The sequence below is a fragment of the Lepidochelys kempii genome, chromosome 10 (assembly GCF_965140285.1).
Source record: "Lepidochelys kempii isolate rLepKem1 chromosome 10, rLepKem1.hap1, whole genome shotgun sequence".
Classification (NCBI taxonomy): domain Eukaryota; kingdom Metazoa; phylum Chordata; order Testudines; family Cheloniidae; genus Lepidochelys; species Lepidochelys kempii.
The window spans coordinates 64,945,448-64,972,157 of NC_136389.1; the positions used below are offsets into that span (position 1 = coordinate 64,945,448).

General features: G+C 42.8%; 1 protein-coding gene across 8 annotated transcripts in view; it reads right to left on the minus strand.

Annotated features, from left to right (window-relative positions):
• FBN1 (fibrillin 1) overlaps positions 1 to 26,710 on the minus strand; it is a 220,302-nt gene that overhangs the window by 24,891 nt on the left and 168,701 nt on the right. For 6 of the 8 annotated variants that reach the window (XM_073303899.2, XM_078854664.1, XM_073303898.2 and 3 more), the window contains 13 exons: positions 25,502 to 25,666; positions 25,033 to 25,101; positions 24,801 to 24,926; positions 23,103 to 23,225; positions 20,544 to 20,702; positions 18,942 to 19,013; positions 15,922 to 16,047; positions 11,513 to 11,635; positions 7,429 to 7,554; positions 6,177 to 6,293; positions 5,196 to 5,324; positions 3,870 to 3,989; positions 2,979 to 3,104 (listed from right to left, as the gene is read on the minus strand). In XM_073303899.2, the coding sequence (XP_073160000.1) occupies positions 2,979 to 3,104; positions 3,870 to 3,989; positions 5,196 to 5,324; positions 6,177 to 6,293; positions 7,429 to 7,554; positions 11,513 to 11,635; positions 15,922 to 16,047; positions 18,942 to 19,013; positions 20,544 to 20,702; positions 23,103 to 23,225; positions 24,801 to 24,926; positions 25,033 to 25,101; positions 25,502 to 25,666 (1,581 nt within the window). The other 2 variants (XM_073303905.2, XM_073303906.2) reach the window with 2 other exon arrangements.

The following is a 26,710-nucleotide window of genomic DNA, read 5'->3' on the forward strand; positions in this document are numbered from 1 at the left end:
CACATTATAATACAGCTCTGTATTAAAGACATTAGGACTTGGTGCAATTGGTATGTGAAAATCAAAACTTAAACTAATTACAAAAGAGCTTCCATATGGATGATCTTAAAAAGCATTGTTGTGGCCAGTGGTTACAGGGGATTGAAACAGAAGAGAGAGCTCTCTCTCTACCAACCAAGGAAGAGAAGATCCATGGGAGAGAATTGTTTACTCTAGCCAGGGAGAAGAGGGGGGAGCTCCCCACTGCTTTAGAAGAGGAGGATGAGCTGTGCTCCTCCCAACCTCATTTTCCTTTCTTGCACCCCCTGAATATTAACTTAATTTATTTACATTCTATTATTAGAGCAATGATCTTTAGCTAATAAATCACGTGGAAACTAAAAAGTGTGAGTTAACCCTTGATGATAATGCTGTATGTAAAAAATAATCGAGTGGCAATTTTCAACAGCACCTTTTTCCTCCTCAATGCTTTACCAAATTAGAGATAAAGGCCCATTGGTTCTGTGGTACCACATTGTGTTCTTACATGTTGGGTAACCTAAACACTGGAACAGAAGTGAGAACGCAGACCACATGCCTCCAGCAGGCAGACAGCTGGCAACTCCTTAGGTTGGCACTCAGACAGCATAAGGGTCAGCTGCAGAAGCAGCTGCTCATCCAGTTTTCTGGCTACAAGATCAGTGCTGGGCACTGTCCAGACTTCAGAAAAACTCTAGGTAATGTGAAGTTTTAAACAGAAGCTTGTTTGGCTCAGTACACTCAAAAAAAACAACCTTCCGCTGAAAAAACACATTGCTTTAAGTTCAATGTACAGAAATAAATTAATTTTCCTGTGACAATCCACATGAAACACCTGTCCTCTTTCAGAAAAGATAAGATGAGGTTGCATTATTTCTACAGTTATTTTCTTGGCTTTGTGGGTGATTTTTCAGAAGAAGAGATTGATAGCACATGGGCTTTAAACAACTGTGTAAGTGCGGCTACTATTTTCACAGTGCAAAACCAAATGTTTACTGCAGGTTGGATTCATCTCACCAAAACCACAATCTCATTTAGCTATCATGGGATGAAGAGCTCACTAGGATTTCAACAAGCATCCCTGTCTTGGGCCAAACATAACTACAGAGATCCTGAAAGGTCTTGTCACTGGTGATTCTTGCTGGGCCTACTGTACATTGCATTTGTGAACCTGGATATCTGTTTGTGAGTTTGGAAGTTTATATCTACTTGAGCTTCCTCAAAGTCTTTGAGATGTCCAGCTCTTTAGTTTGCTGCACTTCTGTGCAGGCAGTAACAAGCCTACATGTTTCTATTCCTAGCTGTTCAGTTTTTGATCTCTTTTCTTAGTCAGTTCCATGTTTATGCTCAAAACACTGCACGTGATTCTGGTAGACAGGGCTGGATTAACTCTCCTGTGGACCCGGGGCTATTAGATTTTGTGGTGTCCATATATACAAGTCTTTTTCCTAATTTAAAACAAAATTATCACAATTATGGCATCGAGGCTATTAATGCTATATTAAACTTGCCTGTTAATTAACATAAAACCATTCTGTGGTTATATTTCAGTCTTAAAACATGTAGAATATAGTTAAGTTAATTCAAAATAGCCTACCTCTTACCTTACCAGCTGCTATATTAGTTTCTTTCTGGGAGGGAGTTTGGGTGCAGGAGGGGGCTCCAGGCTGGGGCAGATATTGGGGTGCAGGAGAGCATGAGGGGTGTGGGCTGTGGAAGGGAGTTGGGTGCAGGGGGGGATTCTGACCTCAGGCAGGAGGTTGGGGTGCAGGAGGTGGTGTGAGGTGTAGGCTCCGGCCGGGAGGCGCTTACCAGAGGTGGCTCCCAGCCGGTGGCACAGCAGGGCTCAGGCAGGCTGCCTGCCTGCATGCCATGGCCCCACGCTGCTCCTGGAAGTGGCTGGCTGCTGACACATCTCTGCACACCCCTGGGGGGAAGGGGACAGCGTGTCTCCGTGTGCTGCTCGCACCCATACGCGCTGTCCCCACAGCTCCCATTGGCTGGGAACCAGCCAATAGGGGCTGCAGGGACGGTACTGGGGGCAAGGGCAGCATGCGGAGCCACCTCCCCCCACCCATGGGCCACAGAGATGTGCCAGCAGCCGGCCGCTTCTGGGAGCGGTGTGGGGCCACGGCATGCAGGCAGCCTGTCTGAGCCCTGTTGCGCTGCTGGACTTTTAGTGGCCCGGAGATCATGATCGACTGGCAGAGGCTCCAGAATCAACCAGCTGATCGTGATCGATGGATTGGTGACCACTGAATTATATATAATTATCGATTTATTTTTGCGGGGCCCCCCTTAGCCCAAGGCCCTGGGCTGCAGCCCCTAAAGCCCCTCCATTAATCCAGCCTTGCTGGTAGAACAAAGGCATCTAAATCCTTTTAAAGCAGAGGGTGTTTACTCTTCTTACAATGCTGCTTTCAAAGGTTCTTCTAGTCTTTTCTTTACCATATCTTCCTGGTGAGGAATAGCATGTATTTGATGCTACTTAACATCTGCTAATCCTTTTTCACATACACTCTGTTCTTTTCGTCTACATTAGTATTACTCTAATGTAAGCTCTTCTGTATATTCATCCTCAGCTCCCATTCCATACACTTTGTTCAAAGTTCAGAGTAGCCGCCTCAGTCTTTATTTTCACCTTTCCCCTCCTCTTTTAAGATTTCTAAACTTTTTCTCCAGGTCGGTGAGGAAAGGTTTCAAGCAGACAGGGTTCCGTTGCTTAACTGTGTGCCTTAACCATATCTTTTCACTCTTAATTGCTCCTCTCTCTCTTGTGCTGAGGAGACAGTGTGAGAGAGAATCTAGGACAGAGTACATAAGCATCAAGCTTTCTTTGTGAAAAACCACTATTAGATTCTACAGCCTCTTTGTTACTTTAGAAACAGGCATCTAGTAAACTTTTTAGTAAACCCAAAGCAAATAAATATAAAAAGACCAAAATGTATAAAATAACTTGCCTTGGCATCTTCTTCCTGTGGAAGACAGTACAAACCCTTCAGGACATAGGCATGTGAAGCTGCCTGGAGTATTGCTGCATGTACCCAAGGCACAGATTTCTGGTTCTTCTACACACTCGTCAATATCTGCAAGAAAAGGAACACAATACTTCAGCAATCAAAACTGCTGTATTGGCAGCTGCAAAACACAAAAGGTAACTGACAATACCCCGCATAGTAATTGAGATCCAGCAGGTATTACACTGCATAGTTTCAGCTGAGAGCAAATCCCTGTGCCTTAACGAAAATAAACTTTAGCGCTCTATTGATAATAAATCCAGGTGTGCAATTTGGGATTAACTTCCAAAGACGTTTTCAGTGGGCATGCCCACAATAATGAGACATCTTCAGGCCATACAGGCCTTTAAAAATGTCTTTCCGGGGGTCACGTCCTCCAGTCTTTGCTCAGGCAAAACTCAGAGGGATTTTTGCTCGAGTAAATACTAAGTGATGACAGCACAGGCTATCTAGCATTTCACATTACCAAGAGAAAAGTAATACTGCGTATTTAGATACCATAGTGATAGGTACCTAGACAGACTAATGGGTTGCCCCAAAATGAGTAAAAGTCTCTGTGGCTGCGTAGCCTAGAAGGATTAATTTAATTATCTATTTTTTAAATCAATACCATTTACACTTTATCATACATATTATACTGTACACATGTACATAAACTTTACAGGATACTTAATTTTGTTGGAATTATTCTATTTTATGATTAGGTTCAGACACTTGACGGGGTCAAAAATGACACGTCAAGGCCTAAAGATAGGCATGACTATACATATTATTAGGACTGAGAGCTGCTTTTGACCAGGCTGCCATTATGAAATACGAATGACCCTTACATACCTTCACACCTGTCATTTTGCAGAACGTATCCAGGAGGACAGATGCATCTATACGTCCCATCCAGGTTCTGGCACGTGCCAGGTGAGCATCTACCAGGCTCCACTGCACACTCATTGATATCTGCAAGCAAAGAAATGAAGGAACAATATTCAGAACAGTTATTGAGGCAGCTCTAATCCTGCTCACATCAAGTCAAGTGCAAAACTCTCGGTGAAAAGAATGGGAGCATCTTTCACTTGCAGGGCTCTCTGAGGGCAGGGAGGCAGTCCTTTTTTACAAGGAGTTTAATTTGCTTATAAATTATCTTATAAATCAAGAAAGACAAAAGATTCCTCAGCCCAAGAATCAATATCAATTCATCCCCGTGTCAGACATGGACAGGGATATAAGTGGATTAAATGTATCTGGAAGGGAGCAGGCACCCAAGAAGTGTGAAGTGCCCCCATATGCTGAACACTTCTATTAAGCACCCAAAGCCTTCTGTTACGCTGCTTAACAGTGCCTTAAACAGTCTCCACCACCTTGTCCTCCAAGCATCCACCCTCACCTTCTTTAAAACTGGCTTCCTCCAGGAGTCCTGCCTATCTTCTTCCCTTCACCGCTAATTCCCCACCACCTGCCTTTCCTGATCTGTTCTGTGTCCTGTTGTCTTGCTTTGATTATTTGCCTTACAACCTGATCCTGAAAACACAACTGCATGTAAACTTACTTTTATGCACAGTGCCATTGAAATTATACAAAGGAGCAACCATATGGGTGGGAGAAAGGCTCTGCTGGATCAGGCCCCTATGCAAGGGTGCGTGCTGGCCAGGAAAGGTGTCATACTATACATTTGTAAAGTGCCATGGTAATCTAGAGAGCTATGTACATTCTTATTAAGAAGAATCAATAACTATTATAAAAGAATGAAGTAAAATCGGACTCCGATGAAAGGGGAAGATCTGGGAAAGTCACTGGACCTGTTTGTTTCCCTCAAATATATGCAAGATGTTTTTTAAAAAAGATTACACGCAACGGCCTGCAAGGTATTTGACCCCCCTCCCCCCCGCAAAAAAAATCCCCAGAGAGGAGACAGAGGTAGTTTTAGCCAGTCCTAGAGCAAAATTCCTTCCTGACTGTGTGCACAATAACTTAATGAGTATTTCAAGGAATACAATATTACAATGCAGCATGCTACCACAGTATTTGTGCTTTTCGACAAGAGCATAGTGATAGCAGGAGAAGTTCTTCTCTAACCTGCCTTTTTCTCACCATTTTGCCTGGGAACATGTGCTGAGGATTTACAGTCCTCTTGCCATAGTAACCAATGCTAGATTAAAATCTCACCCACACAGGTCCTGCCCTCGGGGGACACCTCATAGCCATCGTTGCAAAGACACTGGAAAGACCCAACTGTGTTTATGCAGCGGCCATTCCTGCAGAGCATCCCATTTCCACTTGCACATTCGTCCACATCTAAAACAAAAAACTAACATGAGAAATGCATGGCGAATATCCACAAAGATTAAATACACGTAAGAAGGAATTTTGTTTATTAAACTGACTTTCATCCTCACAGCACAATATTGATACATTCAGGATGGCATAATTATTTATCTGTCTCTTTATCCCCAAATGTGGGCCCTGATTCTTCTAAGGGATATGCACACGTGGGTTCTTTCTCCCACCTGGAGCCCCATTTGCATTCAGTAGGGCCACAGACAGACAGCCTTTCACACACTAGAATCCCATTACTTGCAGAGATTTTAAGTCCACAGTATTCCTGTCCAATTCTGTCATCTCCTGAAGAAAGTCAAAACAGTTTTCTTCTGTATCATAAATATTTTTGCTTTCCTCAAAAACTATTGGGAAAAAATTGCAGCCAATTTATTGTTTTATGGGATTCTTAGATAGATAGATAGATACTTAGAATTGACTGTATATTCGGAGGCATATGTTCAAGTGGCTGACAGAAGAGGGGAGTAAATTACATAGCAAGAGATTAGAGAGGCAAGGTGGGTGAGGTAATATCTTTTATTGGACCAACGTCTCTTTTATTTTTATTGGTCCAGTAAAAGATATTACCTCACCCACTTTGTTTCTCGAATATCCTGGGACTGACATGGCTACAACTACACTTCCTAGAGTGTGAGACTGATAAACTGGCTTCTAGAGCAAAGAAATTGCTCTTTACCTCTAATTATATTGACTATACAGATGGGATTTGAATTCACTGAAAAATATGGTGTTTATGACTATGTAATTAGAATAACAGACAATCTTAGAAAACCTGGACTGGTCTCAGCAACAGTTTTAGTACCTCCTTACCTATGCAGTCATTATTGTGTGAGAGAATGAATCCATTGTCACAGCGGCAGTTGAAAGAGCCAACGGTATTTCTACATGTTCCATTGCCACATGGATCTTTTTCACACTCATTAATATCTATGAAAGAAAAGCAGCAACAAGAACTCTTGTTACTAACTGATAGTGAAGAGGGAGGCCAGATAGCCAAACAATGTGCAAAGAAATGAACTAATCCTGGATTACTAAAAGAGCAATTGGGAGAATAGAGATTAAGCTTCCCTAAAAAAAAAAGGAAAAAAAAGGAAGATATGAGACAGGGTTATACATTTGACTGATCATGTCAAAAGATGTTTTTTTGAGCAAGGGCTGATCCACAACTTGTTTATATGCAGCTTCCATCTTGCCGTTTCCTAAGGAGGCATACATTAACCTTGTCTATAAGGGATCTGCTGTCTTCCCAAGGGCTTTTAGGTGGCTAGCCACTTCTAGCCAGACACGCCCAAAATCTCAGTAAGAAAACTGAGTGAAACCCAGAACAAAGGGTGCATTTCTTCTCTCCCACTCTAATAATGTCCCCATGGAAAAGGGACAAATTGGCCCGAATCTGACTAGTTTTTATCTGAGATGAGCTCTACGCAAGCAAATGCTTAGAAGGCTTAGATGCAGTAGAGTATATTCACTGATTGCATAAGTGGGCACAAGTCCTCTGAAGTCAGCAAGTAATTTGGCCCTAAACCTGAAGCTTTCAAAGGGCTTAACATGAAAGTTCTTGTTTTACTTAAACAGCTTTGCTTCTGCCTCGCAGGAAATCAGTCCTTTACATGCTTCAGCATTAGACAGTTTTACAATTATTGCATTGCAATGTTGCATTATTAATCTGTGGAATTCATTTCCCCGAGGTATGATTAAAACCAAGGGGTTAGTGAAATTCTAAAAAGGATGGAATATTTATATGAAGAACAAAAACATCTCTCTACAGCTATGTTAGGTAGGATACTTTTTTTTTTTTTAAATCATAGGCACTATATGCTTCAGAGTATAAAACAACCACTAACTGATGCAGAATAAACTTAGCCAATGGTCAGTTCTATCCATAATTGTCAACTAAGGTGTTGCTTGCTCCTTTTTCTGAAGCATCTATTACTGGTCACTGTCAGAAGCAGGTCACTGGACGAAAAGTGCCACTGGTCTACTCGGATCTGGCAATTACTATGACAGAGAAATGGCCTCAAACCCTTTACTCATTAATCTAACAGCATAACTTGATACTTGCCTATGCACATCGTTTGGTCAGCATTGGTTTTGAATCCCGAGTGACATATGCAGTAGAATCCTCCAACAGTGTCAATACACTGGCCATGGCTACAGATATTGGGAATTTCTAGGCATTCGTTGCGATCTGTAAATAAAAGGCATCTGAAAATTGTTCCATAAACCACAAAGCCAGAAACAAACTATAAGTGGCAACTATGAAAACTAGTATCCAATTCATGCTTCTAATTTAAAATGACAATTATTCTCTCATGGCAATAAAGTACTAATTTGTTAACACAAAATGGAATATTCATGGTAAATTAATTTTTGCAACATTTGCAGATTTGGAAAATAATTGGGAAAAGTTACTTACAAGTGACTATTTCTAGCTACAGCAACAGGGCACCATGGGAATAAAAATAATGCAATGTAATTGTGTAGGAAAATCTCTCTTATGCTGAATTAAACAGCTTGTAAACAAAGAGAATAAACAATTGTGCAGTGGTTTGGGAGGTTTAAGAGCTTTATCTGTTATGGTTATACATATTTCCAGAGAAAAATGCTACTTGCTTGCAGACATGTTTGATTATAGTACTGAATGTAATATGATCACCTTGATTAACCATCAGAGAACTCATACAAATGAGAAATGGAGCGAACACTGGCCCTTCCCTGCACTAGGCTCTCAGAAAGCCAAAATCCAACGTGCAAGCAGAGTGGTGCACAAATAATATGGCTACAGTGGTGCACCCAAGTGTGGTTGCATCTAAATCTCATCTAAAGTGACACTACGCAAACCACAATCAATGGGAGTGTGATTAGCTTAAAACAGGGACATGCCTGGCAAATAATTTGGACAGCACATTTCCTGACAGTAGCCACAAATGCTTAATAGCACCATCTTGCACAGAAGAGCAACAAAAAGTACCATACCATGTAGTGCTGGCCCAGTGCATGACATGCTGATTTCTGATAGCAGGATGTCTTTTGCACCAGTTGGATATGTGACTACTCACTGCTACCCTTGCTGTGAATGCTTTCCTCTGTAAGTTCAGGATTTAACCAGCAGTCAGAAAAACACATATAAAGAAGCAGAATGTTTACTATTCAGCACATTTCTCCCCATAAGAAGAAGAAGTAGAGATGGAAAAAAATCTCGTAAGGTGATCTTGTCTACCTCCATTCCAATGAGGGCTGGTTCCACTCAGTATACTCCTAAGTGTTTTGTCTATTCTCATTTTAAATGACTCAAGAGATGGGGTACTCCCTTTTCTCTTCAAAGCCATTTCACAATCTAACAAATGTGGCTAATTAGGTAAATTTTTCCTTATATTCAGTCGAAAGAAAGAAGCAGCTTCTTCCCGGTGATGGAGAGATCCATTAACAGGAAGTCCCCTGTTCTGTCTTCACAACTTTCAATGGTTGCACTCCAAACTTTATGGCCATCATAGACCCTGGGAGCTTCTTTTGTGATGAACACAGAACATTAGGAACTGGGAAGCGGCACTCTTTTAGGCATTATGAAAGAAAGTTGGATGCAAATTATTATCTTGCCATAACAGGTAACACCTGAAGAATTCTATTTAGATACTGAGAGGAGTAACTAGCTCAATCTGTCTGAGGCAGCAACGGGTCATATTTGGATATAATAGCACACAAACAGTTCTAGTATTACCATTTTCCATGCAGTGGCTGCTCTGTGGGCCCAATCCTACAAGGTGCACAGCACCCTAAACTTCCATTGATTTCAGTAAGGTTGCCAGGCACTTTTCTCAGGGCTTTGCTGGATCAAACCCTTCATCAAACACTTTTATTTTGACTGTGATTGTTCCACCTTATTTTCACTAAATATAAAATAAAAGCAAAATACAGGGAAGTAATGCTTGTGCCAATTTGTATTAGGGTATTGTGGCTCATATCAGAACCTTCCCTGGTTTTCCTGTTCTGTTAAATTGAAGGAATTACAACAACAATCATGTTAACAACATGCTAAATATTTGCACATGTTGCCATATATCTTAACAAAACAAGCTTTAGTTCTCAAAGTGATTTTCTTTTCTGCCCCTACACCCTTTTCCCATGAAGGTCTCGTAAAACAATGCAAAACTGCACTGCAGTGAAAAGTGCACTTCCTAAAACTCAAAAGATTAGAAGCAGAAAATCCAAGGAAAATGTTATCAAGTTCCTTTGTAATTATTATTTTGTCCAGAAAGGTATACAATGTTTACAGCCACTTGGCACACAATCCTGTATAGAACCTTTGTGATTCCTTAAATAATCAAGATAACAAGAATACCATTCTTGCTATGATGTCATCCTTGGAAAACAGAGTGAATGGAACAGAGAACTGTAGTCCCAGTCAAATAAGTATATTAAAATAATCTCCAGAGTCTTGTTTAAGTGTGAAAAGCTTCTTAAACTTTCTAAGCTAGCTATTGAACATCACCTAGCAGATAAGACCACCTTGTCATCAGAGACTACTAAAAGACAGTGATTATTTGTGAAAATCTGAGCGGTAAATGTGCTAAAACTAATGTTAAGATTTTGTCACGGTTATTTTCGGTGAAAGTCACAGACTGGTCGTGAGCAATAAACAAAAATTCACAGCAGCCCGTGACCTGTCTGACTTTTACTAAACATAATTGGGGGGATGGGGAAAGCGCTAGCGTGTGTGTGTGTGTGTGTCAGCTGGAAGCCCGAGCCCTGCCAGGAGGTGCGGAAACTGCATCGCCACAGTGCAGGGCACATGGCCTTGCCTGAAGCCATGGGGTGGGGGCACACGGCCCCAGCTGCAGCCATTGGTGTACAGTCTCCGGTCCCAGCTGTAGGTGTTGACAGCTGAAGCCGAAAAAGTCACAGGGTCCGTGACTTCTGTGACTAAATCGTATCCTTAGCTATACACATTTAGCAAGTGATAATGCAAACCACAGTAATTATGTAGAGGAAGGGGAAAATACTGCACTTTCCCTGGGAAGTTTTTGAATTTCCAGGGCCAGATAACAGTAATTTTCCTTGGCTTTACCTCCACAATATACCACAAATGAAGGGTTAAGCACAACAGAATTAGTTCAGGGAAGGAGCTTTAGGGATAGATGGGCACAAATGGCCTATTTAGAAACCTAACTGCCACTTGTGCCTTTGAAAATCTACCTGTTAGTCTTTATGAATTTTCTGACTGTAACATTGACCATGTAAGTTCTTCTAGTTCAGTTTATTCTTAGTTTCATTTTCATTTTTAAGGTTAATTAAATAAAAGCTAGAAAAATATTATGTGGCTGTGTATGAGACTCAAATAACCTTTACGCGCTGTATTATACTACTCCATAGCCGGACACTGTGGTCTGTTATGGAGGTACATGCAGAGAGTCCATCCAGCTAACACTAGTCACACAATAAGCACTGTACTGAGTGCAAGTCAAGGCCAGATTTTACTTGTAACCAATAAAGAAAATACTTTATTCAGTGTTTGATTCAAAAGATACACTCGTTTGGCAGATGACATTTCAAAGCCCCTCTTTGGAAGTTCTCTAGTTAGACTTATTTTGCAATCACACACCTGAATTTTTGCAGGCATGAAGTGTATTAACCATGAGAGAGATAAAAAAGCAGAACATTCATCAAAACCTTTATATATTGTTAGAAGGCAGGCCCTTACAGCTCAAAAATATAGTCTGCACACATTCCAACAGAGCAGTGGTCCCCAAACTGTGGGGCACTCCCTCTATGGGGGTGTGGAGGAATGTCCAGGGGAGCACCACCCAGGCCCACTCTGCCCCCAGTTCCGCTCTGGCCACAGCACCAGCTCTCAGCCCCTGGCCACAAGCCCACTTCTGGCTGCAGCCCCCGGCCCAGGGTGGGGGTGGACCAGGTGGACACATTCCATTACTGGTAACGGGAGCACGAGAGGAAAAGTTTGAGCACCACTGCAACAGAGGGTTGCTGAGGGGAAAAACCTAGCTTCTCCCTACATTCTTATCATCATATTAGTTTAGAGTGACACAAACACTACAGCCTTTGTTAAAAAAAATATGATTTTAAAGGTTTTATTTTTAAAGCCACTATCTACTGCATACTGAGATACAAACAAGCCTGGAAAGACTCACCAGCGCACTGGCCTGTTGACGTGAACCTGTAGCCGGCTTTACACTCACAGCGATAGCTGCCAGCCGTGTTGACACATTCTGCATTTCGTTGACACACTGGTCCATTCTGGCATTCATCAATATCTATCAATGCAAGACAGAATATGATTTTTAGGATAAACTGATTATGGACAAGAAAACAAAATGTATTTTTAAACTCAAAGGGATGCTCTCTAACCTACAATTAAGGAATTTTTTTGTTTTGTACCAAATGTATTTTTTGTATTTAATGTATTTTTTTAAATGCAGAGAAAAATACTTCAATGGGAGTAGATTTTTGGTTGGATTTAAATATTTCCCCACCATGATTCTGAATGTGCATGCAATCCATCACTGAAATTCATCCCTTTGCAGGTAGCCAATAGAAGGCTCTTTTGAAATCTACGGGCCTTTGGCTGGCACTCTGACCATGGGTGAATTTCAACCTGTGACCCCAATCCTGCACTATGAACCCTGCAGGTGGACTGCTGTGTCCACACAAAGATCCACTGAAGTCTCCGAGGTTCCACACTGATCACAGTGCAGGATTGGAGCCCAAGTGTGTAACTTTCAATGACTTTAACAGGAGTTCAACATAACAGTGACATGCAAATAAGACTTTTAATACAATTCTTTCAGTTTTTAATAACGTTAGACTCTAGTAAAAACACACGTGAGGACAGTTAGGAAAAAAATCATTTTCACCCAACAGTTTTTCTTTGAAATATTTTTTTTCTTTTGAAAATTCTTAAACTGAATTTAATTATTAATTCTTTACCTGCAACTTAATTGATAAGATTTTTGTTTTAACTAATTTTCCTTCCTGCTGCCTGCCAGCAGAGCAGATGAGCAAATGACATATTTTCCATCTGTAATATTAACCAGTGTCAGTTCCAGTTTATTTACTGTGGGTGGCTGGAGGTTGCATGGGACACACCCATTTACAATAGCTGTACTGTTGTATAGAATTCCTAAAGGCGAACAGGAACTGAAATACCTGCTGTAATGAATAATGCAAGCACTAGCTACCCACAAAGAGGAAGACAGCATTAGAAAGAAGAGAGAGTGTGAGCCAGCCTGGTAGCTAGGGGTAGTAGTGTGTAATAACGAACATGCGACCTGGGCCTGAATTTGCATTCTCCGTCCCCAAAAAGGCAAGGGCTGGAAGCATTACAGAGGCAACATGTGCATTTTCCCAGGGGTGGAGTGTTACCTTGGTTATTCAATAGTAACACCTGGGCAGCAGCAAGTGAGTTCTGAAAGCATCTTGTTTTAGCTCCCCTGACTGGCACACACTGTGGTGGGGGAAGGGGTGCACACAAGAAGGTGAGGAGTTATACAAAGAAACAGATAAGGACTTCAAGAAACTAAAGTTTTATTCTGGGTGGCCTATTGCCAAGTGCCTAGCTTTCATGGACTTGTCAGCTTCCCTAGAAGTGCTTCGGTCCTCTTGGGAAGGGTATATTGTTCCCTGGAAAAGTTATTGCCTCCTGGCAGCTGTGTGAAACAGAGGAGATATAGTCCCAAAGCAACTCAGCATTATTCTTCATGAAGAAAATACGAAGCATTTTGTTTGTGTTGTAGCTGTGGTTTTTTAATCATACAGTAGGTTTAAAAAGATATATTTTTCATTCCAGATACTATTTTGAAACTTGATAAATGCATCAGCCACATCCCATTAAAGAGCATCAGCTAACCTATGGGACATAGCAGATACTCATGCGGACAGACAGTGTGATCTAATAGAAAGAGAACTGGACTGGGACTCAGCAGACATGGGTTCTATTCCCAGATCTGTCACTGACTTGCTCAAATATGAAACAGCAGAACTACTACATACTGTGGTATGTAACTGATCATTTAAATCGGCTTCTGTACCAGATGACTGGAGGATAGCTAATTTTTCAAAAAGACTCCAGAGGCAATCCTGGCAATTACATGCTGGTAAGCTAACTTCAGTACCAGGCAAATTGGTTGAAACTATAGTACAGAACAGCATTATCAGACATGTAGATGAACATGATTTGTTTGGGAAGAGTCAACATGGCTTTTGTAAAGGAAGTCATGCTTCACCAATCTATTAGAATTCTTTGAGGGGTTCAGCTAACATGTGGACAAGGGTGATCCAGTGGGTATAGTGTACTTGGACTTTCAGAAAGCCTTTGACAAGGTCCCTCACCAAAGGCTCTTAAGCAAAGTAACCAGTCATGGGATAAGAGGGAAGGTCCTCTCATGGATCAGTAACTGATTAAAAGACAGAAAACAAAGGGTAGGAACAAATGATCAGTTTTCAGAACGAAGAGAAGTAAATAGTGGTGTCCCCCACGGGTGTGTACTGGAACCAGTGCCGTGCATCATATTCATAAATGATCTGGAAAAAGGTGTAAACAGCGAGGTGGCAAAATTTGCAGATGATAGAAAATAACTCAAGATATTTAAGTCCAAAGCAGACTGTGAAGAGTTACAAAACGATCTCACAAAACTGGGTGACTGGACAACAAAATGGCAGATGAAATTCAATGTTGATAAATGCAAAGTAATGTACATTGGAAAACAATCCCAAATATATATACAAAATGATGGGATCTAAATTAGCTGCTACCATTCAAGAAAGGTATCTTGGAGTCACTGAGAATAGTTCTCCGAAACAGCCACTCAGTGTGTGGCAGCAGTCAAAAAAGCTAGCAGAATGTTAGGAACCATTAGGAAAGGGATTGAAAATAAGAGACAAATATCATAATGCCTCTATATAAATCCATGGCATGCCCACACCTTGAACACTGCATGCAGTTCTGGTCACCCCATCTCAAAAAAGATATATTAGAATTGGAAAAGGTACAGAGAAGGGTAACAAAAATGATTAGGGGAATGGAACAGCTTCTGTACGAGGAGAGATTAAAAAGACTTGGACTTTTCATCTTAGAAAAGAGACGACTAAGGGGATATGACAGAGGCCTATAAAATCGTGGCTGGCGTGGAGAAGGTGATGAAGGAAGTGTTATTTACTCCTTCACATAACACACAAACCAGGGGTCACCCAACAAAATTAATAGGCAGCAGGTTTCAAACAAACAAAAGGCTGTACTTCTTCACACAGCGCACAGTCCAGGGGATGTTGTGAAAGCCAAAACTATAACGGGATTTAAAAAAGAACTAGATAAGTTCGTGGAGGATAGGTCCATCAATGGCTATTAGCCAGGATAGGCAGGGATGCAACTCCATGCTCTGGGTGTGGGAGTGGACAACTGGGGATGGATCACTCAACAATTGCTTGTTCTGTTCATTCCCTCTGATGCACCTGGCATTGGCTGCTGTCGTAAGACAGGACACTGGGCTAGATAGACCATTGGTCTGACCCAGTATGGCTGTTCTTATGTTCACAACCACCACAGAAAATGAAGGAAATCCATACCATAATCTTTAATTGTTTCCTGACAGTGACTAAGGGCTTTTGTACATGGCATGGCAAAGCACTCCAGAGAGATGCGATATTTTACAAAATGGGGGATTTATGCTAGGTCAGTCTGGTGACGAGAGAGCTTTCTGAAAGGATCGGTTTTTGTTTGCATGTACTGTATAATGTTTGGGTAGGTTCTACAAGAGAATCAGAGAATGGGGGGAGGGATAGCTCAGTGGTTTGAGCATTGGCCTGCTAAACCCAAGGTTGTGAGTTCAATCCTTGAGGGGGCCATTTAGGGATCTGGGGCAAAAATTGAGGACTGGTCCTGCTTTGAGCAGGGGGTTGGACTAGATGACCTCCTGAGGTCCCTTCCAACTCTGATATTCTATGATTCTATGTTTTGTGCACTAATGTCCCTGTATAGACCACGCTGACGTGCTCTAAAAGGTACCTAGTTGTCTAGTCTAGAAAGCTAGAGCACAACATGTGAGCTTTCTCTACAAATCACGTCATTCTAGGGCATTCTGCCAGCACCAAGTAGCCAGCCCCTAACACACTGAACATTTATCCAGATTTACTTTACATGAGAATCCACTACAATATTTTTGATCATGCCTTTGATCTTGTTTTCATTACGAAAATATCAGCTTGGAAGTGAATGCTGGTCTTGATCTGACATGGGAAGACCACCCACTGCTCATATTTACATCCAGACCATGAAAAGTAAGAAGATTCACTTGCCACAACTGGTTGACTCAAACTCATTCAAGACTTTTATACTAATTGGAAAATCGGGTACTTTGTTTCCAACAGAAAACATATATGGCACCAGATTTTCCAGCAGGAAGCCAAAATGTCTTCATTAAGACATGCCTGGCCCACATTTCTCTGATCCTAGTATATACCCCTGTTATGGATGAATTTGCAAGTACATTAGATTTGCCAGTATTTGACCCAATTTCTGTTTGTGATGGAAGTATAAGCCTCTTACCTTCACAGATCAGCAACTTGTCATTGTAAAAGAATCCCACTGGACACTCGCATCTGAAGCTGCCAACCATGTTTATACAGACTCCATTCTCACAGACTCCAGGGATCTCTCGGCATTCATCAATATCTGTAACAATTGATTTTTAAATATTCTGAAAGTGCCAATTCATTCAATCCCCTTCTATAGAAATGTTTTCTTATTATCATGGGATATTATCACAATGTTTATATTAGCAGCATGATCCTGTTACCGTGTAAAAAGGCATCAGACATTCAATAATTCCTACACATGCTGGAAAACTAACTAGTCTACTCAATGGCTCTCATTTTTCACTATACCCAAGATATACCCAGCCCAGGGCAAGTTAGGCCTGCACAGGACTCTCAAATTCCATCCCTGATCTGTCCACTTCCTGCCCCTGACATGCCTCCTGCTATCTGTTATGCTGGAGTTGAGGCTGCAGGTGTGAGAAGCAGCAGAACCATCTTCACCAGCCTGCATACCTGCAGACAGTTCCCCTGCATGGGGGTAATTCTTCACTTGCCATTTCTAGCCACTTTAAGGCCACTTTGTGCTACTCACATGGAACAAAGTGTCCTTAGGGGACCAGAGAATCCAGCTTAACCTATTTTGTTGTCAGGTGAGTGTAATATAAACTGAGCTTCTTCTGTATTAATTAAAAAAAGCTCATCATTCTCTAAGAGCCTGATCAAAGAACTCACTGAAGACAATGGAAAGACACTGTCTTTAGACCAGGCCCTCTGTCCTTCGGCATTTTTTATAACAACTTTACATCCACTTCCACCATCTGTTAAAGCTTGGTTAGTTTTATGCTCTTTTACAAAAGTTCTGAAGGTACCAATGACTAATGATATTTTAAATGCCTGAAACATACTATGCTTTTCATTGATTATGTCTACCAATTGTCCTTCCTGTTTTAGTAGATTTGTGAGGCAATTCATTGTTTTTGGCCCTAAAAACGCAGCCAAAACATAAATAGTACAAATCTCACTTATTGGGCTCTTTAGCTGTACGTCTCTTTAGGGGTCTAACTTCAGCATACAGGTCAGAAAATCCATGGAAGCCTTTTTCTTTAGTAAAGAATGCTGTCTGCAGGGATCCACAGAAGCCAATGAACATTAGCGGAAGGGATACACTACAGAGCTCTCTTCACACCTAAGGTACTTTGCTTCTGATTTTGAAGGGGCCAGTTTTGCTCCTGGACTAAGCTTTTAATTTCCTACACAAGATTTGCTGCTGCTGCTGATGATTTTTAGCCTGCTGATTATAAAAAGTGAGTCAAGGCAGAATCTAACTCGGTCTCTGTCTCCCACCATCAGAAGCAATCATCCCATATAAGGATGGCAAAAATGGAACATAAACATAATGGGAAGAAAGTAACTTAGCATTTCCAGCAGTGCACAATGTGGACTGCTCCTGCAGTGGTGTAAGCCAGTATGCCTACTGCAGTGCTTCTCAATCTATTTAACATTGTGGGCCACATATGCAGTTCTCCGTGGGTTATGTGGGCCACATCCACACAACATCTATACTACCTGTAGGTCACTGAGGATGTCACATGGGCTACAGCTGTGTGCTGACTGGGCCACAAGCGGGCCATGGGTTGAGAACCACTGGCCTATGGTGTGTAAGAAGTGGGAGTGGCTACTACTGCCCTCCTGAAGTAGTAAAAGAAGCAGTTCAGGTATCACAACCCAGCAAGGCCTATGAAGATCCCAAGAATCACTGAAAAAGTGTGTGTTTGCTGCACAATGTAGCCCTGAGTGAGCAACTTGTCTCACCAGTGTGGCTAGGGATACACTAGTACATGAGGACACCAAAAGTCAGCTGCACTGGCTGCTGCACTCCAGTTGGAACAGGGCTAGCAGAATAAAATAACTACAGCTGTCAGGGGTGCAGGCTGCAACACGTGCTATTAACTGCTACCGCAGGATCTGCAGATGGTGCACATTTACATTACCCCACCCCTGCCTAGGGTGACTCCATCCTCATTTGCACAGCGCACACCACATTATGTTGTTCAGAGAATACTCAGACCAAGCAGGGCTGGACACAGCCTCACATGACTGCCTCTGATTGAGCAGGTGGTGGGCAGGTACTTTACTACTTGCCACCTAAAGCTCATGTGTAACTTAATGTGCTGGTCACAGGGTGCATGATGATTTTGGTCAATGAGATCTGGTGCTTTGCTCCTCAAAAGACCAGGAACAAAATGTACAATATGTTTCTAGTAATTCTTTTTCTTATTTTACACTACATCTTATTAGAATTGATTGATTAGACCCAATTGTAGGGTTCTATAGTGCCCATCACCATAATATATGGATATAATTCACTTTGTTGATGTCTATATACTATAGTTCTGCTTGTCTGTTGTGCAACAATTGCTCCATCTCTCATTTGTCTTTTTGTGGGAATAAAAACAAAAGGAAGCCCCCACTAGGGATGAATTTGGCCTCTTTGACAAAAACAAAACAAAAAGAGAAAAGGAGGAATTCATTTGTCACACACAATACCAATGTTACACACGATACCGCAATGTGAGAAATATTTTAGTGGAACAGAAAAAAGGATTGTTGGGTTAATTCAATACACAGAGGGATTGGTGTGAAACGTCAGATTAAATCTGTGCTTTAGTCAAAAGGAAACACTCCTAATTCCTCTGAAACCCAATGCTGATTGGCCTTATTCCCAGAACCTCTCCACTCTCTGGTGTCTACAAGCCATTCATCTAGCTCGATTACCATTTCTTCAGAGCTTTAGATTGTCATGATCACAAGCAGCAATAATCAGAGCTGCCAGCTAGGAGGAGTTAGGCAGAAAGTTTGCAGGATCTGATTTAAGACAAGGGTTAAGGGTTGCACAGAAAGTTGAATTTCGTGGCATTGTTTAGTCTTTATTTCTTTCCAGGAAAGAGCTGACTGTGAAAACAATGCCTTCCTTTCCCCAGTACCTACGTAGTGTGGAATTTAACTCAAAACAGAGTAATCACAACTCACCAACTGGTAAACCTGTATAAATGTCAATGAAGAAACCAGGCCTTTGACTTCCACAGAGTGTTGCAAATTCATCTGTAGCAGGAAAAAAAAAAAAGACAACAGTTATCTCGAATGTATCAAATTAAGTGAGTAATTTCACCCCAAGCCTGAGAAAAATGCAGTCTCCACTTTTTTCTGTACCTTTTGAGGGACAGATTTTCACACAAGGCATGTGTACCTTGCATGAGTGCACTCTCCTGCCAGATTTGTAATGGGGTTCTGATCCCAAGCCCAGTGAAGCCAGTGGAAAGACTCTCATTGGCTTTGGATCAGATACTTCATTTAGGTATTATTATTAGGTACACACTTGTCAGATTATGTGGGTGCACTGTACTTTGTATGCACGGCTCCAGCTCTGTACTTCACAAACCATCATAATTTGGAAATCAACACATAATTTTTGAAAATTGCAAACCATCAGGATGGAGCCAGTTCTCAGGTCTGATAAGTCTGTTTTGTGCCAGCTCACCAGCATGAAGCAGAGGAACACCTGGTGAATCCAGCTTGCTGAAGATTCCCCCAGTGTGGAGGAATCATGCAATGGCACAGGACTGTCACAGTGACTCCTATGCTACATGCTTCCTGTACCCTGCATAGGGTCCATCTTTGGAAGGGGCTGAGGTGCCCCTGCAATCCCTGGCTGCTGGAAGAAGAGAAGAGTGAGGGGAGATTTGATAGCAGCCTTCAGCTACCTGAAGAGGGGTCCCAAAGAGGTTGGAGCTAGGCTGTTCTCAATGGTGGCAGATGACAGAACAAGAAGCAATGGTCTCAAGTTCCAGTAGGGGAGGTCTAGCTGGATATTTGGAAACACTATTTCACCAGGAGGGTGATGAAGCACTGGAATGGGTTACTTCGGGAGGTGGTGGAATCTCCATCCTTAGAGGTTTTTACGGCCCGGCTTGACAAAGCCCTGGCTGGGATGATTTAGTTGGTGTTGGTCCTGCTTTGAGCAGGGGATTGGACTAGATGACCTCCTGAGGTCTTTTCCAACCCTAATCTTCTATGATTCTACGGAAAGGCTCCTGGGGGCTCTTGGCAGCCATGGGTAAAATACAATTGTGTTTTATGATGAGGACTGCGCTGGGCCTGGCTGCCCCAGGATCAGGGGAACATACAGATGTCTTAGCACCACCTATGACCCCGCTCCTGGTCACATGCCAAACACAGCTTGGCTGGCCCATAGCATCTGGCCTATACATGTTTGTCAAAGGGGGCAGATGGACAGTCATGCAGAACAAAGTCCTCCAGTAATTCACAGAACAGGCAGAGCATAGCAGCATAGCAGAGCATAGCAGCAGGAGTGCAGAGTGCTCTACAGTGACCTACTCATGTGCCTCAACCCTTACTTAAAAGGATCATCTCCAGGGCACAAAGTATAATGAGAAATGTATTATTTAATATGTATATTTGTATACATATATTTGTAATATTTGTACACATATACGCACACAATTGTACAAAATACATAGCACTTTCCTCTCTCTAGCAATTCATTTTATAGCAGCTTGCAGTAATGTTATTGTTAACGGGGCCTTTTTCAGCTCGCTTTGAAATTAAATGTACCGGTGCTTGGGATGGGGCATTGTTCACAAGGCTTATTCCAGGCACGGCCAATATTGTAGGAACAGCAGCACATCTTCTTGGTCATATTAAAGAGCAGTTCTCCATCGCAGGTTTGATTGTCAGCATAATAATTTCTGTAGCACAGACTCCTCCTCATATCTGCAAAGAAAACAAAAATATCATGACAGTACTGAAATACATGAAGTGCCTATGAGAGCCCGCTCTTATTAGACAGCCTCCTTTCCCAAAGTTCCTGAGCACAGTTCTATGCTACCTTCACTAGGTCCCCTCTTCTAGTCCCTCAAGCGGACGCCAAAGGAAGCTTGTTCTGTAGTGTTTTATATTAGTCACTCCCAGCCCTTATGGAGTTACCCCTAAAATTTGGGTGTTTTTTTTTATTTTTGTTGTAAAACTGGCCATAACTCAGATCAGACTCACCAAAGGATTCACTAAGGCCTGCAAACTCTGGTCCAGACTTGAGCAAAGCTGAGCACATTTATGGCTGATCTTAAAATCATGCACAGTTTATGACTTCACATCATTCTGATGCAAAACCAGGTGAAACTCAGTGGTTTTCCCAAATTACGCATAGAGATTTTAGGTCTGTATCAGCTCAAAAGCCAAAGTGAAAGATGGAGGAGGCCAAACACAGCTAAACTGAAACCAAAGGAAACAAGATTGCCACACAGTACAGAAACCACCCAAAACCTCAGGGGAGTTACTGCAAAGCTTCTATGCTGTGATAAATCTTGAGAGGTGGACCCAAATCTGTACTCACTGACACTGTTCAAGGGTTGTGTGGCGTCAGGAACAGGAGCATTTGGCCCATCTTCTCTTGATAAATGTCCTTATAAATAGTGCAGGCCGCTACTGTATGCACTATTTTACAACAGTACATATTCAGGGTGAGATTGTGCCTGGCCCTGCACAGGTTGTTAGGCAAGGGTCACCGGCAGTGGTGAGCTGGAGCCGGTTCGCACCAGTTCGCTAGAACCAGTTGTTAAATTTAGAAGCCCTTTTAGAACCGGTTGTTCCACGAGGGACAACCGGTTCTAAAAGGGCTTCTAAATTTAACCAGCCAAAAGTGGTGCCTCAGGCACCGACCTCATGGGTGCTCCAGCCCTGGAGCACCCAAGGGGAAAATTTGGTCTGTGCAGAGCACCCACTGGCAGCTCCCCGCCCCACCCCCGACCCCAGCTCACCTCTGCTCCGCCTCCTCCCCTGAACGCGCCACCCCGCTCTGCTTCTCCGCCTCCCCAGGCTTCCCGCAAATCAGCTGTTCGCGCGGGAAGCCGGGGCGGGCTGAGAAGCAAGTCGTGGCTTCCCGCTCAGGCCCAGGAAGGCAGAGCGGAGGTGAGCTCGGGGGGGCGCGAGGAGGGCTGCCCATGCCGCAGCAGGTAACCGGGGTGTGGGGGGGTCGCGCAGGGGAACCACTCCCCGCCCCAGTTCACTTCCGCCACCCTCAGCCTGAGTGGGAAGCCGCGGCCTGCTTCTCAGCCCGCCCCGGCTTCCCGCCGAACAGCTGATTCGTGGGAAGCTGGGGGGGAGGGAGGGAGGGTGCGGAGAAGCAGAGCAGGGCGGTGCGTTCAGGGGAGGAGGCGGAGGCGAGCTGGGGCCGGGCACGGGGTGGGGACCAGTCAGGGGACAGGGGAGGGGGGTGGATGGGGCAGGAGTCCCGGGGATGGGCAACGACCCCCTCAAGGGGTGAGGAGGGAACCCGTTCTTAAGATTTTGGCAGCTCATCACTGGTCACGGGCGTCTCCATCTTCTGGTCTGGAGCAAGGGCGAGGCACCGTAACAACTCTTGAGCACAAGACAGGCATCACAAGGAGTCTGGGATTCTATCAGCACCACTGGTGTTGGACTCCCCAAAGTGGGAGATATAGGACAAGTGTGCAGCCATGGCTAACAATGCCGTTGTGAGCTCCGCTGGGGCGGTGTACATCACTCCTAATACGGCCACTGGTTTTACAGCCGCAAGTTGGCCTTAATGCTCTACAAAGATACGGTTATTGGTCTTTTGGGGCCCGATCTTGGTCTCACTAACATCAGTGGAAGTTTTGTCACGGACTTCAATGAGAGCAAGAACAAGCCCTTGATGTTAGGAATTACCACCATAAAACCATTACAGCCAGCCAACAATTTTACAATGAACTCTCCCCGAGTTGGGAGGCCTGTGCAGAGATCAATAGCATGATATGGCTCATGAAAACTCAACCTTGCCAAGAGATTAAAATGTGAAATTCATGCCATACAAAGAGTACATATGACACTTTCTGCTGTGGGTAGAAGGAAATGGGAACATGTCATTATGCGGATTTAAACACTCTACATTGATCTGTGAATTGTGTTTTTTAGTAAAGCTCTGACAACAACCTGTCTTCATTGACTTAATACAAATAAAGAAATAGGCCAGAACCTTGGTTGGTGTCAATCGGCATTAACTCCATTCAAGTCAATGGTAATTCTTTTCTCTAAGTGAACTCCATAGAGCTATGCTGATTTACATCATCGGAAGCCCTGACATGCAATGTAGAAGGAGCACTTTAAAAAACTCACCCATACAATTGTTGCCACCATTGACTTGCATGTAGTCGGGAGGACAGATACAGGTGTAGTTCCCAACAGTGTTATAACAAGTGCCAGGTCCACAAATGCCAGGTGTTTCACATTCATTAATATCTATAAGAAAACAATAAGACATTAAATAATTGCAGCAGATTTTGGTCTAAATTTCTTTTGTGAATCAGTGAATTTGGGTTAACCTCTTTTAGCAGCGCTTAGGGTAGCAATGTACTCGCTGGGGACACTTAAAGGAAATCTGAGCAGCTGGGTCATGATGGGGCAGGCCTGCATGGCAGAAGGGGTGATTCCATGATTAGACAGGTCTATAGGTGAGCCTTAAGGGCCTCACAACTAGCCAGGGGAGTGGGCCCCTGGCATATTCAATGGGTTCAGAACAGTGAGAATCCATTTCCTCTCTGCACCTGTTATCTAGAAATATTTTGGAGATGCTTTGAAATAAGGTGGTTTCAGGACAGATCAAACATTCTACACTCCTGGTCTCTCTATCTCTTTGTGACAAGAGGGCTCAGTGATCAGTCTGTCCAGGTGTGTCCGCATCCATAAGTCTGACAGGGGCCTACAACTGGTGGACAGAGGCAGAGAGCCCATCTGAACACAGGATGCTGCAGTGGACTGCTCAGGCCTTTAGGGAGTTTGAGCTATTGAGCAGGAAAGGTGAAAGAGCTGCTCCCATCAAATGATGACACCCAGACACACACACACACACACACCAAGGGGTTCCAAGCCACAGGAACAGGATAAAACTGGAAGCTTAAAATATATTAAAAAAACACTAAGTAGCCTTCTGCATTTTAAACAATCTATAGGGATAGGTAGATTTATATCTCCTCTCTACTGCACAGGAAACCAGATGTTGAGCTCTATATGGTGCAGAACTTCATGGAAAGTCTTTGTGTCTGATTTTTAATTTGTAAGCTCTCCAGGGCATGAATCTTCCTGTAGGTTTGCACAGGGCTCAACACGTTGTGGGCCTATGAGAAACAAACAATTATAGCAATGAGCTGGGAGGCTGAAGGCAACCTGGAAAATGAAAAACTAGTGATCAGATTTGGGGAGTTGGGCTAAAACTTTGTACAAAATACAACCTGATGGCTGCGGGACTGGGTTTAAGTATATGGTTGTGATGTTCTGAATGCATGCTACCAGTGGCAGGGGAGAAGGGGAGAGGGAAGGTTGTAATATGACAAATATTTTCAGTCAGAGACTCAGATCATCACGCTTTAGCCTGCAGGAAGACGGACAATAAGCTATGGTTAAAATGGACAATGCCACTTCAGCCAGCCCAACAAACACAAGCAGCAAGCTGCTTGTTGGTTTTAGTGCATGGTCATGTAAAGAACTATATTGTCCATCAGCAAACAGCTATTTCGTAGAGATGATCAAGAAATGATATTTTTATGCAACTGGAAAACTGTTAGATTTTGTGTTTTTGATGAAAACCAGAAAATTTTAAGCTAACATTTGCAAAAATTTCCATTTAATCAAAAAGGAATTTTCTGTTGAAAAACTTTTTGGAGGAAAAATTTTGTCCAGCTCTACTATTTCTGCAATTACACTGTTGGTTTGACTGTTGGTGTACTTTTAAGGAACAGATAATTTTGATGGATGCTCAGTTGTCAATAGTTGGTAAGAAATAAATGCCCATGCCAAGTAAACCCTAAGACTACATACCATCACATACTCGAGAGTCTTCATTCAAATAGTAGCCATTTGGACATTGACAGTGGAAACTACCAAACGTATTAATACATTTTCCTCCTTGGCAAAGTCCAGGTAGTTCTTGACACTCATCAATATCTAACAAAGTAAAAACACCAACATTATTTCATGCCATGAAAAATCAAGTTAGTCACAGAACGTTGCAATTTAAGACATGTAAAAGCAAGAAAAAAATAAGCATTACCCTCCAATATAACTGTAATAGGGTTTGGTCGGAATCCTTCCCCTCCAGGGCACAGAACCTTATATTCAGCTGAAAACAAAAGAGATTTTATGAACCTAAAATAGTTGAAACATCTTCATCACAATGATCTTTGAACTTGTAAAGCTTATTACAGCACAGTATAGAACAGCCTAATACTAAAACAAGGGCCCACTGTGCAAAATCAGGTATCACTTTTCTCATTGGCTAACACAGAGTCTGTTGTCCAAGCAATAGCACAACTATGCAAGAGCCATTACAATGCACCTGCTGGTTGATAATATCTGCACCAGCAGATTTTGTACCATAACTGGTGTAATTTTCAGGCAGTTTAGTACTTGTATGTACCCAGTACATGATTTTACTAGCACTCCCACTGTCTAGAGAAAATAGGAGAGACAGAAAGATGCATGCATATATGGCTAGGCATAATCCAGTGAAGCTGACTTACTTGAGTTCACAGGTGGGCAATGTTCACAGGGAATCCCCCAAGCTCTCCCCAGGGAGCAACAGCAAGAGGCCTTGGAAACACCAACCCCAATCTCATTGCTGCAGACTATATCTCCATTGTCTCCTCGCGGTCTAATATCCAAGTAACAGTTGCCAGAACGTGTGTCTATTCAAAACGCACACAAAAAACATATATTACATCTGATGGAGGGGAAGAAAGTTTTGTTTCCTTGTGCTTTCCCTCTCTGTCTGTCTGTCCCCATCTATTGTCTCTTGTCTTATGCTTCGGTTGCAAGCTCTTTGGGGCAGGAACCATCTTTTTGTTCCATGCTTGTACAGTGCCTAGCACAACAGGGTCCTGGTCCATGATTAGTGCTTCTAGGTGCTATGGTAATACAAATAAATGAATTAATAATATTCGGGCAGTCTCAATGCTGAGAGAGAGAGAGAGAGAGAGCACTCCAAATTACCCTCATTTCACATAAGAAAGCTGTGGTTGGAAGTAATTTACTCTGGGCTCACTCTGCGAACAGTCTCACTGCAATCAGTGGGACTGCTCATAGACTAAGGGACTTCTGAGCAAGAGTGGCAGACCCAGGTCCTTCATCATTTAGGTGCCTATTCTTATTCTCACATCCTTGTATTAGCACCTTCCTCCAATCCTAGGAACTGCTACTCTTTCCTGTCCTTGAAATTGAGATTTACAAATGAAACCATCTATTCAACACATATACTTAGAAATTAAAATGCATTTCAACTGAAGGAAACAATCCAGGACCAGAGAGCTTCAGGGAGGTTCTGAGAAAGTTGGGGCCTAATCCTTCAGAATTTACTCACAAGAGTATCTCCCTTGATGATGATAATTAAGTCTGGCCGAGTTGTACTCAAAGCAGGATCCAAGGGGTGTACTACTGGTTTTATGCCACACCTTTGTGTTTCTTCAGTCTTAAGACCAGACAGAGGCTGGTTTGGCCCTGGTGCAATTTAAAGCAGTCTCTAAATTGTGCACAGCTGCAGCGAGTCCCAAGGGGCTGTTCTGGCAGCAGGGAAAGGCTGAAGTGCAGTACTGCTCAGGCCACATTCCCTACCCTCCGCCACACCCTGTTAGGCTGGAGCAGTAGGGTGGGAACTGCAGAGTATGCTCCAAGAGCTTTCCACCATACCCTGGGAATCCTCAGATGGCTGTTTAAGCTAGAGTTACTGCCCCTTT